The following is a 14523-nucleotide window of genomic DNA, read 5'->3' as shown; positions in this document are numbered from 1 at the left end:
TTTTCTACTTCGCTATTGTTTATTTAAAAAAAAATGCACTTGTATTAGACGATCGGCGGGATCGACTTAATCACGGAACGGAACGAAATATCATGCATTTTAAATAGTCTGCACGGGTAACGTTGGACGGGCTACTACATAAAATCAGATGATTGACATCCCAGCTATTTACGTCCTAAGGAAGGTCTAGATCTTGTCCATTCGAGTGTTGACCTGGTAGTAGCCAATTGGTGTAACATGCTTGGACTTGTAGCCCATGTAGAGGACGCCAACTAGAGCCATTATTGATGCTACTGTCATGGCAACCAGCAGAACAGTACTCATCATCCCCAGCCCTAGGACGAGAGTTGAAGACATGGGTGAATGACTGCGAATATCATAGAGTACACAGAGGTGCGTTAGGAACCGTTCATTATTTTAACAGACGAGGAGATTTGGCCTCTCCTTGAATATTTGTTTATTTTGGGCATTCGATTAATACCCGTGCTTATACATTCCCATGAGGCCACTTGGCCTATCCTAAAATATATATATATATATATATATATATATATATATATATATATTCGCGTATCTAGAGAGCGCTGAAGTTCCCTTACCTTGATCGCGTTCCTGTTTCTCCCGTGGTTGTGTCTTTTCCACCGTCTCGTCGTTACTGATCTCCGGCACCCTCGCGCGCTTATCATAACTCCGTGCTGACTCATCCATCAGGAAAGGACCCTGGCTTAGCGTGACTTCGTGCATCTTATCGAGCGTGACAGCCCCCAGATCACGTTTGTGTTTGCCATGGGCCTTCCCATGAGCCTTTGCGGCAGCGTGGTGAAGGAGATTGGGCCCGCGGTGAATAGTGGCTTTGTGGGCAGCGGCCTTCTTCGGGTGCGCGGGAAGAGCCTTGCTGCTGCGCACGCATCCCTTGGCGCACCGTGAGTTAGGGTCGTTTGCATTACAAACGATTACGTGACAATGGATGAAGACGAAGGGGTGGTCGCCGAGAAATTTGAAGGCCTCTAGACTGAAGCGCTCTTTTGTCTTTCTCGGAGATTTGTGGAACCGGACCGTCTTATCCACTGGACAACTGCATAATGTAATAATAGAATTCAAACTTTGGTAAAACAGGTCATGAGGACTTCTACCCATTATGAAGGAATGTGTGACGTAAGTAGCGTGACTGCATGTCCATTATGGAGAAAATGCGTGACGGTGGTAGCGTGACAGTACATACCCATTATGAAGGAATGTGTGACGTAAGTAGCGTGACTGCTCGTGGTCACGCGTCGGGGTGGAACAGCAGTTGTCCGCAAACACGGCCAGGTCTTTTTCTTTGGTCTCTAGGGAAACCTATCAAAGCAATGACAACTCAATCGACAATTGGGGGTCCAAGAAAAATGATTTGGAAATGGCGTGAGTGGCAGGCGCCATACATCACGTGAGATAACAATTTTTGGATAGCGAAAAACCTGAGTTAGCTAACAAAACCGGCGATAAGAATCCATGTAACCTATATTTTCGAGTGTTGCATTACAGCCCTTGCTGAAACATACTGTTATGTCAAAACCATTGGTGAGTGAAAAGACTGAGTTACCTCAAACAACTGGCAAACTCCTGATATCGAGGGTTAGATTACAACCCTTCCTGGAACACCCCGTTACGTCAAAGTCATTGATGATAGAAAAAGACTGAGTTACCTCGAAGAACAGACGCTGGCGCAGATGGACATTGACGGGGTAATCGTCCCAGGTGTACGCAGATCTAAACCGCTGTCCCTTGTAGAAGTCCAGCTTTAGCTTGAGCTGGCCACGCCCTTTGACCTTGATGTACACCTCGCGGCTACGAGGGCCGAAGCCCACCGCGTGCACGATCTCACGGTTATGGTAATAGCAGCAAAACGGGATCTGCACTTCGCCGGGGAGGACGCGACCGATCTTAGAGGTATCCTCATCGGCAGCCTCAGATACCTTTATAACATTTTTATTAATGAATTTGGGTGAGGTGATAATATAAACAGCTGGAGGTACAAAAATGTATTGCAGAAAATAGCGTGAGATAAAGGCTAAGTAGCCAAGATCCAACAACCACAGAGAATGGTATAAGGATAATGGGACAAGGAAGCTTAGGTCTAAGCAGCAAATTATGGTGAATTAAAAATAAAAATGAAGTTGCACTTACTAGTACAGTGGTGGCATCAATTTACATGCAGCTTGTACTAAAGCGCATTTTACTTGCACGCACCTAACTTGTATTTACACGCAATTTACTTGCATGCACTTGTATTTACACGCAATTTACTTGCATGCAACTTGTATTTACACGCAATTTACTTGCATACAACTTGCCTTATTGCTGTAGACGATAAAATCTTTGATCTGCCTGGACGTTGTGCCGCACCCGGTGAGTTGAGTGCGCAAGCTGTAGTGTGTCGCGTTCGAAGTGGCTCCGCACTTGTCGTCGTTCAAGCGGAGGTGCTCGTGATGGAGGTTATGGATCAGGGCCTTTGGGATGTCTATCCGCATGTCATGGACGCCGCATTGCAAATGGAGCCCGTCAGCTGGAATCAGAAAGCGCGTTAGAAGCACATTTATTTTACATTAAAAATGGAGCCCGTCATCTAAGAGCAGAGGGCGGGTTAGAACCAAATTCATTATGCATTATGCAAATGCAGGCTGTCTGGCGAATCAGGGAGCGCTCTAGAAACACAAACAAATCTGTTATCTTTTGTACAGTATGGTTTTAATGCTGTACAGTTAGTCAAAACAGCTACTGAAGTCAGCCTTTCGTACCTACTCGAACGATTCAACACTTGTGTGTGTTTTCGCCAGAGCATGCGCATACGTTATTCAGTACTGTCCATTCATTAAACATCGCAAATGCTGGTCTGGCGAATCAGAGAGCGAGCTAGAAACACATCCATTATGTATATATTGCAAATGCAGCCAGCTTGAACAAGAGCACGTGTTTGATTTTAAATCTTCCCCGACGAGACTTTCTAAGAATGGTTTGTTAGCTTCCTTCTAGTCGCACGCTAATTTTCACGGGGTAGCAGGGCCGTAGCTACAATCTGTTACAAAACTAATGGGACACTTTCCCTCCCCCTTCCTCAATGTTGGAGGGCAAATGATCACCTTGCTACTGCTTGTGTTTTGAGCTGAAAAAATCGCCTCTAACCAATATTAATCGGGGGGAGAGGGTTGGCGGTTGTTCGTATAGGAAGTGTCCCACTTACTTTTGTTGAAGATTGTAGCTGCCTTTGTGGTATGGGGGAATTAAACAAAGGTCATATTGGGGATATTGGTCTATCCCTAGTAAATAAAGGTAACGACTCGAGGGGACCCCTCCCCCCGGCTTTCTATTTTATAACATGGGTGAGTTTGTGTGCTCAGAGCAAGATTGTTCTTCCACGTATTCCTTTCTTTCTCTCATGCACTACTACGTTTTTAGGGAGCACGAATACTCCGCGCCACAACTGTTCTGCAAAGAAACTTCACTTCCCTCGTTGTTTAAACGCCTCCCAGGACCTAAATAAGGGGGATAGACCTCGATATGTTTCACCCTACGTCACAGCGAACTGTGAGTAGTGTAACCGTATAAGACCAAGGTCTTAAGCGACCTGGTTATTGCCTCTTCATTTATGCGCTGGTGCCTCGGTACCTGTGTGTTGCACAGTTAGCTAGATAGCGGTGTTGGGGCCGAAATCTCCAGCCAAGCCGTAAAGCTTCAGCTGCCATACGGTGATTCAGCGCACGTCTGGATGTATGGTCAGTTTTTTTTTGTCTATGATAGCAGGTATTCGACCCTCGAGAAAAAATATGATTTTCTTCCTGTTTTTTTTTTTAGTTTATTTTCTTTTTCGCTTTTTAATACTATTGCTAGCTCATAAAAGCCTTTCCTATGTAAAAAGGTCTAACATTGGCCAGCTATTGCTGACTCAGCACATAGCTCTTACCACGAGAAATCACGAGAAATCTCGTATGCCTGATATGTGTCCAAACCAGTCTCTTTAAATCCTAACTAGTTTTTAAAATTCTAACCAGTCTTTAAAATGCCAACCATTAATTCCTAACTAATCTTTTAAATTATAAACAGTCTCTTTTTAATCCTAACTAGTCTTTTAAATTCTAACCAGTCTTTAAAATCCTAACGAGTCTTTGAAATCCTAACTAGTCGTCTAAATCCCGAATAGTCTTTTAAATTCTAACCAGTCTTTAAAATCCTAACAATTCTTTTTATTCATCAGGGCGGATCCAGGGCGGTGGACGACTTTGTGACACATTGTTTATAATATCCTCCCCTTCCATGTCCCTTTTTGCCCACCCCCATTTTAGATCCTTCGAGCAGCCGATAAAACCTCAGTGAGAAAGATCTATAACTCAAGCTTCGTGACCCAGACCTCATTAAATGCATGACCCGGGTGTGAAAACCCAGCCTTTGATTAATTCACTCTCAGTGACGTCATTACCTCTGCAGCGGTGCATGTCCTTGTCGAGCTTGAGGTAGGGGGGGCACTTGCAGTAGTACCCCCCGATCGTGTTCACACACGTGTGGCTGCAGCCGCCATTGAGAACATTGCACTCATTCACATCTGAAAGATGAATGCGTTACTCCACATTGCACTCATTCACATCTGAAAGATGAATGCGTTACTCCACATTGCACTCATTCACATCTGAAAGATGAATGCGTTACTCCACATTGCACTCATTCACATCTGAAAGATGAATGCGTTAATCCAGGGTATGAAAACTCCAACCTAAAAATCTAGATCATCAAGAATTCGAGTTATCAAGGGTAAAAAATATATAGAAAATGCTAGTTCTCTTTTCTATTTAGCGGGCACTTTGATTCGGGTTATCAAGGGTTTGTGTTATCAAGGGTTCGAGTTATCAAGGGTTTGAGTTATCAAGGGTTTGAGCTGTTATGGGTTTGTGATAAAAAGGGTTTGAGTTATCAAGGGTTCGTGTTATCAAGGGTTTGAGTTATCAAGGGTTTGTGTTAGCAAGGGTTTGAGTTATTATGAGTTTGTTTTATCAAGGGTTTGCGTTATCAAGGGTTCGAGTTATCAAGGGTTTGAGTTATCAAGGGTTTGAGCTGTTATGGGTTTGTGATAAAAAGGGTTTGAGTTATCAAGGGTTCGTGTTATCAAGGGTTTGAGTTATCAAGGGTTTGTGTTAGCAAGGGTTTGAGTTATTATGAGTTTGTGCTAGCAAGGGTTTGAGTTATCAAGGGTTCGAGTCATCAAAGGTTTGAGTTATCAAGGTATTGAATTGTCAAGGGTTTGAGTTATCAAGGGTTTGAGTTATTATGAGTTTGTGTTATCAAGGCTTTGTGTTATCAAGACGGCCCCCGAATGGTCTTTTGCGAGCACTTGCGGGCTTGCGAGCACCCCGTTTTTTATGCAAGCATTTTTAAGCGGAAAAAATTGCGCGCGCATGCGAGCATTAGCCGAAAACTGCGAGCACATCGAAATTTCGGGGGACCATTCGGGGGCCCTGCTAAATTCTGTCCTCTGTTTTTAAACTCTGTAGATTCAGTCCTGCTTTATATATCTGCTGTTTGTTTGGTTTTGTTGTTAATTTGAAATTTTAGTTTTGGAATTTTAAGCTGCAATGCCCCCGCTACACTGATATATTTCTCCATGTAAAAAAAAATCGAATGTTATACACGAATAAAATAACAACTAATAGGCTAAAAAGGCTTTCACAATAAAATAATACCCATGAAACACTACGGCTTTTCGAAGTGCAACTTTGCTTGAAATAGGTGTTGTATAAAAACAGAAAATATTGCATTATGTGCTGGCTGCAGTATTGTCGCAGTTACCTGTGCAAGAAGTGCGGATCTGCGAGTCCGTCCAGGTGCCCGTATCCATGCATTCCTTGATGGGAGGGCCGTGTACTCGGTAGAAGGGGGGGCACGAGAACGTACACACCGTGCCAGCTCGCATCCTGGCCTGGGTACAAGTCGGGGGGGTCACGGACACCTCAGAGGACACATTTAGAGGGGGACACTGGGCGCCTTCAAGAAAATAGAAATAAAAGCATGAGAAAAGTGCGTAGAAATGAATGGTCGGTAATATGTATCGGGATGCAGAATCTTCAATACATTGACATTTAATATATTTGGAATATTTTAGATGCCTTGCCTTTCTTGCCTAAAATACTTTGTGCTACATAACATAACGCAAAAAAAAGGTTAAAAAGACGTGGTGAAATTGGTATTTCAATAGAAAGTGTTACTTAGTAAAGTTTTTTAACTTCACTTGATCCTGAGCACAGAAAAATACCCCCAGCAAAATGCGTGTGAGACAATAGAGATAGAGTATCGAGGAGCATTTCAATCGTTACCAAGTATGTATAGTCAGGTAGCAGGACAATTTGCGAAAAATGGTAACTGATGTACACCAACTTACCGTCAAACTCGAAATCTTCGGCATTTGCTCGGAGAAACACGGATAACACAAGTAACAATACCAGCATCTTTGCACAAATCTCTCCAGGAGAGTTGATTTATACTTTCTCCCTCGGCTGAGCGGGAGCTTTAAGTAAATAAGTGTTTAAAGAGTTTTTGCATGTAGGGGTTGGCAGAGGTATTACCATCACAAAGGCACCTACTGCAGATTAAAAACTAAATTGATAGGCGTTTTAAAATTCTTGCGTTACTTTTCGCCTATTGTTGGTTGATCGCTTGGTAAGCAAACCACGCATTAAAGTCGAGGACTGCAAACAAACCTACGCATCGGGTGAGATGCCACCGCAACCAAGGAGGCAAAGTTAAAACACGACTAAAAAATGGTTGAAAGTTTAAACTAATCACAGATGTGCTGTCGTCTAGTCATTTTTGTAGAAATACTGAGACGTGAATGCTTAAAACGCCAAAAGAAGCATATCACTAAAAAGGCTGCTTTACTTAAAAACAAATTAATGAGCTCAAGAATGTTCGTATGAACTTGGGGTCATTCATTATGGGGAACTAATACTAGAGGGGCTTTAAATCGGCGTTTATTAATGGTTCTGGGGGCGTTTATGAGGAGGGACCAGGGTTCAGCAAGCGATCGAGCCCTTTGCGATTAGAAGTCATTTTTATCTACTAGTGAATTGTGAGTCATGTTCAACATCTGCGAAAATATAGATAAAGGCTGTGTGTGTCTTGGACGGGGGAAGCGCTGGGGCCTGGGGGCAGCCTCCCTCACCTCTTGATCATAATTACAATCCCTTCTACCTGCTTCCTACCTTTATCTGATGTTTGTTATGAAACATTCGTCAGCAAGGTGTATATTATTTTTATACATAAGAAATTACTAGCTGACACGGCAAGGGTTTCAAGAGAGGTTCTTCCCATAACAAAAGGCTAACCATCCCTTGTTGACTTCTCATGGCCGTAGCAAGCTTCGAATTATTTGGGGAGGGGAGGCACGATGCAGAAACATTAAGAAAGCAATGGGGGCACAGCCACGCCCCTACTTGTCATTTTCTTATAATATTTGAAAATATTGGGGGGGGGGGGCAAGTGCCCCCAGTGCCCACCCCCTGCTACGGTTTTTATGACCTATTGTACCCCCCCTAATTGCCTGAGTCAAGTGGATGTATTCTATATCTATAATTGAGGCGAGTCATGACAATAACACACTTGTAAAAAGCATCCTTTTTATTCATCCATTTTCAGTACAAAGTCTACTATTAGGAAAGTAAGCACAACCCTCTTTAAGATAAGAAGAGATTTCCGTGTACTACCTCCTGGTGGAGAATTATTCAATCAATTTTCTAAATGCAACATCCTTCGTATTTCAATCAATTATATTTCAAAATACCCTAATTAGTAAGGCAATCTTTAGGTAGGGTAGGGTGTTAATAGAGGGCTAGTAGGCGGGTCTTATGTGATTGATTCTCGACTCATTATGTATACCACATTATGTTTCTAATGAATCATAGAGTGGAATGTCAAGAGCAGTGAGAATGGAATCGATATTGGTCGGATGTTTAGTATTAAATTTAAATACTCGTTTCTAGATGATGTTCGTCGACTTGTCTAGGACTTGTCTGGAGCCTTTCCTGACTGTCCTCGTGCCTTTTCCTTCTGAATCTTGCGTCCAAGGTAAAGCATTCCAACAAGCGCGAATATTGTGCATGCTGTAAGAACGATCAGAAGGACATTCGTAGCGGTGCGCGAACCTGTGATCATTAATAACAGCAAGTTAACACAGCAGAATAACTTAACCTTCGAATCTGTGATCAAGAGCAGATCCTGGAGGTCCAGAGGCAGGATTCCGTAGACATTCTTATATTTCTTGTAATTTCAAAATCAAAATATCTGAAGATAGGGGGGACCGGGCCCGTCTGGTCCACCCCTAAATCAGCCCCTGTGTGATAATCCATAACAGAAAGTTAACACAGCAGAATGACCTAATAACCTTAGTTAACACAGCAGAATAACCTAATAACCTTAGTTAACACAGCAGAATAACCTAATAACCTTATTTAACAGAGCAGAATAACCTAATAACCTTAGTTAACACAGCAGAATAACCTAATAACCTTAGTTAACACAGCAGAATAACCTAATAACCTTAGTTAACACAGCAGAATAACCTAATAACCTTAGTTAACACAGCAGAATAACCTAATAACCTTAGTTAACACAGCAGAATAACCACAGCAGAATAACCTAATAACCTTAGTTAACACAGCAGAATAACCTAATAACCTTAGTTAACACAGCAGGATAACCTAATAACCTTAGTTAACACAGCAGAATAACCTAATAACCTTAGTTAACACAGCAGAATAACCTAATAACCTTAGTTAACACAGCAGAATAACCTAATAACCTTAGTTAACACAGCAGAATAACCTAATAACCTTAGTTAACGCAGCAGAATAACCTAATAACCTTACAACCTGCGATCATCATGAATAGCAAGTTTACTAACGACTCAGAGGTTCACCACTTTTTTAAATTTCGATAGGCTGATAACCTGTTAAACACAATAAAGCTTTAAGCTCACCAAGATTGGATGCCTTCTCTCCAGCCTGCGGAGTCTTGCTTTTATTTTCCGCCCTTTTCTGCTTCCTGTCCGACGGCGCATCCTCTTTGGCGGCAGCCGCCGGCACCTGTTCTCTTTGTATCGCTGGCTCTTTCTCTATCAATGAGATGGGGCCCTTGGAAAGTAGGTACTTGCGTTCCTCCTTGTGCTGATGACTCTTCAGAGCAGCACGAGTGCTTCTAATTGGTGCATCCTTATCCGCTTTTTGATTGGCTGGCTCGGCGATCACGTGGTCCTTTGTGGTGACATCGTGTACCTGGGGGTAGGGTTTCCCGCGGTTCAGACCGGGCACGCAGCCCTCTGAGCATCGTGAATGATGGTCATCCGCCTTGCACACGATCACGCTACAGTGAAGGTATACGAATGGGAACTTGCCCACGAACTTGAAGGCTTCCACGCTGAAGCGCTGCTTGTGAGGGTTTGAGCTTTGCTCCATGCGCGCAGTCGAGTCAACAAGACAGCTGAAATATTAGGACATCATTAGCAGGGGGCTAAGGGTAGTTAAGGGTAGCTAAGTGAACTGGTGACAATGCGGCTTTAAGTGGCTTCAATCAAACATCTGTAAAGATAATAATCCTACTGCTGATTAAACAAATTGGGAAAAAAATTGAGAACTTAATACGAACCTATCTTGACTTAATTCGTAGTAGGTACCCAAAAATATAAGAACCCGTTTTGCCAGACATGAAACAATCTAAGTTCTTACACGAGTAGGGTTTTCATTGTATCTCACGTAATACTGTATCTTACCCCTCGTGTACCATCAGTGCCTCACCCTCCCCTTATAGGTTAACCCAGTATCTTACCCCTTGTGTACCATCAGTGCTTCACTCCACCCATCATAAGTTAACCCAGTATCTACTACTCTTTCTTCCATCCAGAGCGAAATATCCACTGTCATAGAAGAAAGAGATTCACTAAAGCTTGCCCCGCCAGTATCTTACCCCTCGTGTATGATTTCATAGCGGAATCGACCCGCCTTGTCGTGATCCCTGGTAGCCGTCGAGCAGCAGTTGCCGGCAAAGACGATCAGGTTCGGATCGTGGGAGTCGATGGACACTTCAAAGTAAAGGCGCTCCCGCAAGTAGACAGACACGGGGAAGTCCCCCCATGTGTACGCGCTCTGGTAATTTGCGTCGTGAAAGAAGTCCATGCGCAGCTTGAAGCGGCCGTAGCTGAAGTAAGAAAAAAACATGTGTTTGCAGCCGTTTGCGTCAAAGTACATAGTAGGCATGCGCCCGCTACTCTGCGTGGCCTGGTAATGAGTGATTTCCCAACCCCAACCCCCATCCCCCCCCCCCCCCCCCCCCGTTATCTGTAACTGGCTTTTAAAAATTTTTCACTCAGACTAATTTTTAGCTATTTCTACTCAGATAACTTGAGTTCCCCACTAACTCGATTTTTTTGTCACTGTTGTCCTTGAGGGTTCGAGTAAACTTGGTTGCCGATCCTAAAACACAAGCAAACGTATTCCCCTTATCTATTATAGTTCGGCATTATAATCAAGGGCTTATTTCTTTGTAAAATAAGCAACTAAGTTGTTTTTCTTTTCATCATTTCACAATCTATGCGCGGTTTACCATAGCATGAAGCAAGGTGTCTACAATATTCAATCTTCGTCTTTATGATAACTTACGCTTTCTCCTTGATCACGAGTTCCTTAACGAAAGGTTTGTACCCGACAGAGGAGACGATTCCATTATTGAGATAGTAGCAGCAAAAAGGGATGTTGAACTCGCCGTCTCCGATCCTTGTGATGAGCCCGCGATGCGCTACCGCTTTCTCGGACACCTTGTTGCTGTAGACGATGAAGTTCTTAGTGTGACGGCGCGTCGTACCACACCCGGTCAGCGGTGTCTTGAAGATGTAGTGCGTCTTGTTCTCGTAAGCGTGACAGGTCGGGTCACGCAACTGTAAGTAGTCTCCCTGAAGGTCGGAAAGGGCGTACTTGGGGATGGTGATCTTGATATCATGATCGGTGCAATTCAGCACGAGACCGACGGCTGTACATGGTTAAGCATAAATATACATGGTTAAGCATAAATATTTTCTTTGTGGATAATTGCAATAGTGACGGGAATTTTCGAGGCCTAGCGATACTCACGTGATCCAGAAGGGCCAATCAGTAGCCTAGCGATACTCACGTGGCCCAGGGAGCCAATCAGGAGTCTAGATACTAACCTCGGCACGTGCGGTTGTCCTTATCTAGTACCAGGGGGTCGGGACACTCGCAGTGGTAGCCACCGATCGTATTCACGCACTTGTGGGAGCAGCCGCCCTTCCTGAAGCGACACTCGTTCCTATCTGAACACGGGAAATCAGTACGGTTGTTATAGGAATAATAAATATTCACTTATGTGAGACTAACATTTGAAGTGAAAATAGCCAGCTGGGTCTATTTTTTACAGCTTGTGTGGTACAGCAGTGTGTTATTGCATAGCTCACTGTGCATGTGGTCTCTTCGTACAGCTTGTGTGGTGCAGTGTGTTAGTGCATAGCTCACTGTGCAGGTGGTCCCTAGGTACAGCTTGTGTGGTGCAGTGTGTTAGTGCATGGCTCATTAGGCAGGGGGCCCCTAGGTACAGCTTGTGTAGTGCAGTGTGTTGGTGCATGGCTCACTGTGCAGGAGGTCCCTAGGTACAGCTTGTGTGGTGCAGCAGTGTGTTAGTGCATGGCTCACTGTGCAGGTGGTCCCTAGGTACAGCTTGTGTGGTCCCTAGGTACAGCTTGTGTGGTGCAGTGTGTTAGTGCATGGCTCACTGTGCAGGTGATCCCTAGGTATAGCTTGTGTGGTGCAGTGTGTTAGTGCATGGCTCACTGTGCAGGTGATCCCTAGGTATAGCTTGTGTGGTGCAGTGTGTTAGTGCATGGCTCACTGTGCAGGTGGTCCCCAGGTACAGCTTTTGTGGTGCAGTGTGGTAGTGCATGTTTCACTGTGCAGGTGGTCCCTAGGTACAGCTTGTGTGGCGCAGTGTGTTAATGCATGGCTCACTGTGCAGGTGGTCCCTAGGTACAGCTTGTGTGGTGCAGTGTGTTAGTGCATGGCTCACTGTGCAGGTGGTCCCTAGGTACAGCTTGTGTGGTGCAGTGTGTTAGTGCATGGCTCACTGTGCATGTGGTCTCTTCGTACAGCTTGTGTGGTGCAGTGAGTTAGTGCATGGCTCACTGTGCATGTGGTCTCTTCGTACAGCTTGTGTGATGTAGTGTGCTGGTACATGGCTCACTGTGCAGGTGGTCTCTAGGTACAGCTTGTGTGATGTAGTGTGCTGGTACATGGCTCACTGTGCAGGTGATCCCTAGGTACAGTTTGTGTGGTGCAGTGTGTTAGTGCATGGCTCACTGTGCAGGTGGTCCCTAGGTACAGCTTGTGTGGTGCAATCTGTTAACACTGTGTAGGTGGTCCCTAGGTACAGTTTGTGTGGTGCAGTGTGTTAGTGCATGGCTCACTGTGCATGTGGTCTCTTCGTACAGCTTGTGTGGTGCAGTGTGTTAGTGCATGGCTCACTGTGCAGGTGGTCCCTAGGTACAGCTTGTGTGGTTCAGTGTGTTAGTGCATGGCTCACTGTGCAGGTGGTCCCTAGGTACAGCTTGTGTGATGTAGTGTGTTAGTGCATGGCTCACTGTGCAAGTGGTCCCTAGGTACAGCTTGTGTGGTGCAGTGTGTTAGTGCATGGCTCACTGTGCAAGTGGTCCCTAGGTACAGCTTGTGTGGTGCAGTGTGTTAGTGCATGGCTCACTGTGCAGGTGGTCCCTAGGTACAGCTTGTGTGGTCCCTAGGTACAGCTTGTGTGGTCCCTAGGTACAGCTTGTGTGGTCCCTAGGTACAGCTTGTGTGGTCCCTAGGTACAGCTTTGTGTGCATATTTAGTGTGGTGTGGGATTTAAAATGCTTCGCTATATGCAGACACACACAACAACGAACGAGGAACGATGCCAAGGTTCTTACCGACACACGATATACTCCGCTGACCAAATAACCATGAACCGTCGTCGTGACAAACAGTGACTGATGGTCCCTTTACGCGAAATCCGGGCCCACATGAGAAGTGACACACAGTACCACTAGGATTAGGTCCCTGGGTACAGCTGGGTGGTCTTGCTGTTACGTCAGGCAGGACGTGAATGGATGGGCAAGAATTTGATGCTGAATAAAAAACAAATACATATAACTTTAGTAGTCAAGTACCAATTTCGAGAAAAATGGTAGACAAGTTTCTACCTTCAACTCTTTCAATTTGTTCGAACTTTAGTGAATTTATGACAATACATAGAAATCTTAAACTAATCTCTAGTGGAAATTCTCTACATTGTATACTCTCTCATTTTTTTATCAAATATATTTTATGAGATAAGCAGCATAACCTCTTACTTTCTACGTCAACAAATGCAATAATGGTTATAAATAAAACTCTTTTGCTTTATCCCTTCCCTCTTACTGTGAGTATTTTTGCTAAAGTCATTGATAAAGGCCTAGTACTCCATTCACGACACACCATCTTCTTATCCTTAGGTACTGTGTCGCTGACTCACCTTCGGGATAGGTGGCCACCTCTTGGTGCGGCAAAACTGGTGCTCCGTTCCCTCCAGGGGGGAAATTAGGAACAGCGGGGCCCTGGGCACTTACTAACGCAATACAGAACCCGAGGAGAAGCAACGAATGCATGTTTTTCCTTAAGAGCTGAGATCTCGGGAAGGCAATCAGCTCGAAGGACTCGGAATCCAGGCAATCTCGAAAGTATTAGCAACAAAGTTCTGGATATTTGCATAACAAATACACCGTCTTTGTTGACAGAAATGCCAAAATTAAAAGCCGTCTCGCCGGGCGATTTGTTGAATGAAAAGAGCAAACATGGGTTTGTGTTAGAACCGCGGGTAGATAAATACGTAGGAGGTGAAGCTAGGAATTGCATTCCTACGCAACCAACACCAGTGGCTTCCGGGGTATGGATGCAGAAAAGACCACGGATCCAATAGCTTACAAAGAGCGTTATTTTCACTGTTTAATTCTTTCAATATTTGGGCCTTCGAGAGCAGACTAGACTGGCCACATACTTTGTTTGCTAGGAAGAGAGGTATTTTGATTCAATAAAGTGAAGATTCTTACCGGATTATGACGTCGGCTGTTTGGTAAACAAGTTTGGAACTGATTGAATTCAATGCAGCACGAAATAAATTTTCTATATAAAAAAAATACTTAGAAACTACATCCATATATCTTGGCTGGACTTTTTTTCGCAAAAGGCGTAAGATTTTTCAACTGTCTTTTTACGGATTGTCAAGTGAAGTGTATGAGGTATTTGTGTGAGGTAGGGTAGGGTCATTTTGTTTTCGCTATTTCCCCTCCTGGCAGAACACTGGGAAACTAGGGCAGTTAGGGCGTCCATTCTAAAGAGTTTTGTCGTAATGATCTGGGATCGAGATAAGTGGCCGCTTGATAGAGGTTGGCCCGCTAAGTGGTGGCTCTAGAAATAAATGGTATTGAATATGAGG

The 14523-nt window shown here is 44.2% G+C and overlaps 1 protein-coding gene across 1 annotated transcript; it reads right to left on the bottom strand.

The window, feature by feature from the left end:
- Nucleotides 1-13787, bottom strand: LOC5508491. Its single transcript, XM_048723381.1, has 14 exons — nucleotides 13564-13787; nucleotides 12980-13177; nucleotides 11216-11338; nucleotides 10671-11037; nucleotides 9979-10209; nucleotides 8996-9495; nucleotides 8022-8162; nucleotides 5815-6009; nucleotides 4454-4576; nucleotides 2334-2545; nucleotides 1686-1955; nucleotides 1223-1338; nucleotides 600-1075; nucleotides 1-335 (listed from the first exon to the last, which is right to left on the bottom strand). Exons 1-14 carry the CDS (start codon nucleotides 13694-13696, stop codon nucleotides 187-189), a joined length of 3234 nt encoding a protein of 1077 aa, XP_048579338.1. The 5' UTR covers nucleotides 13697-13787; the 3' UTR covers nucleotides 1-186.
- Nucleotides 13788-14523: the final 736 nt, after the last annotated feature.

The sequence above is a fragment of the Nematostella vectensis genome, chromosome 2 (genome assembly GCF_932526225.1).
Source record: "Nematostella vectensis chromosome 2, jaNemVect1.1, whole genome shotgun sequence".
NCBI classification, from domain to species: domain Eukaryota; kingdom Metazoa; phylum Cnidaria; class Anthozoa; order Actiniaria; family Edwardsiidae; genus Nematostella; species Nematostella vectensis.
Note: the sequence above shows the minus strand (reverse complement) of the source record. Positions and strands in the feature narration are given on the sequence as shown.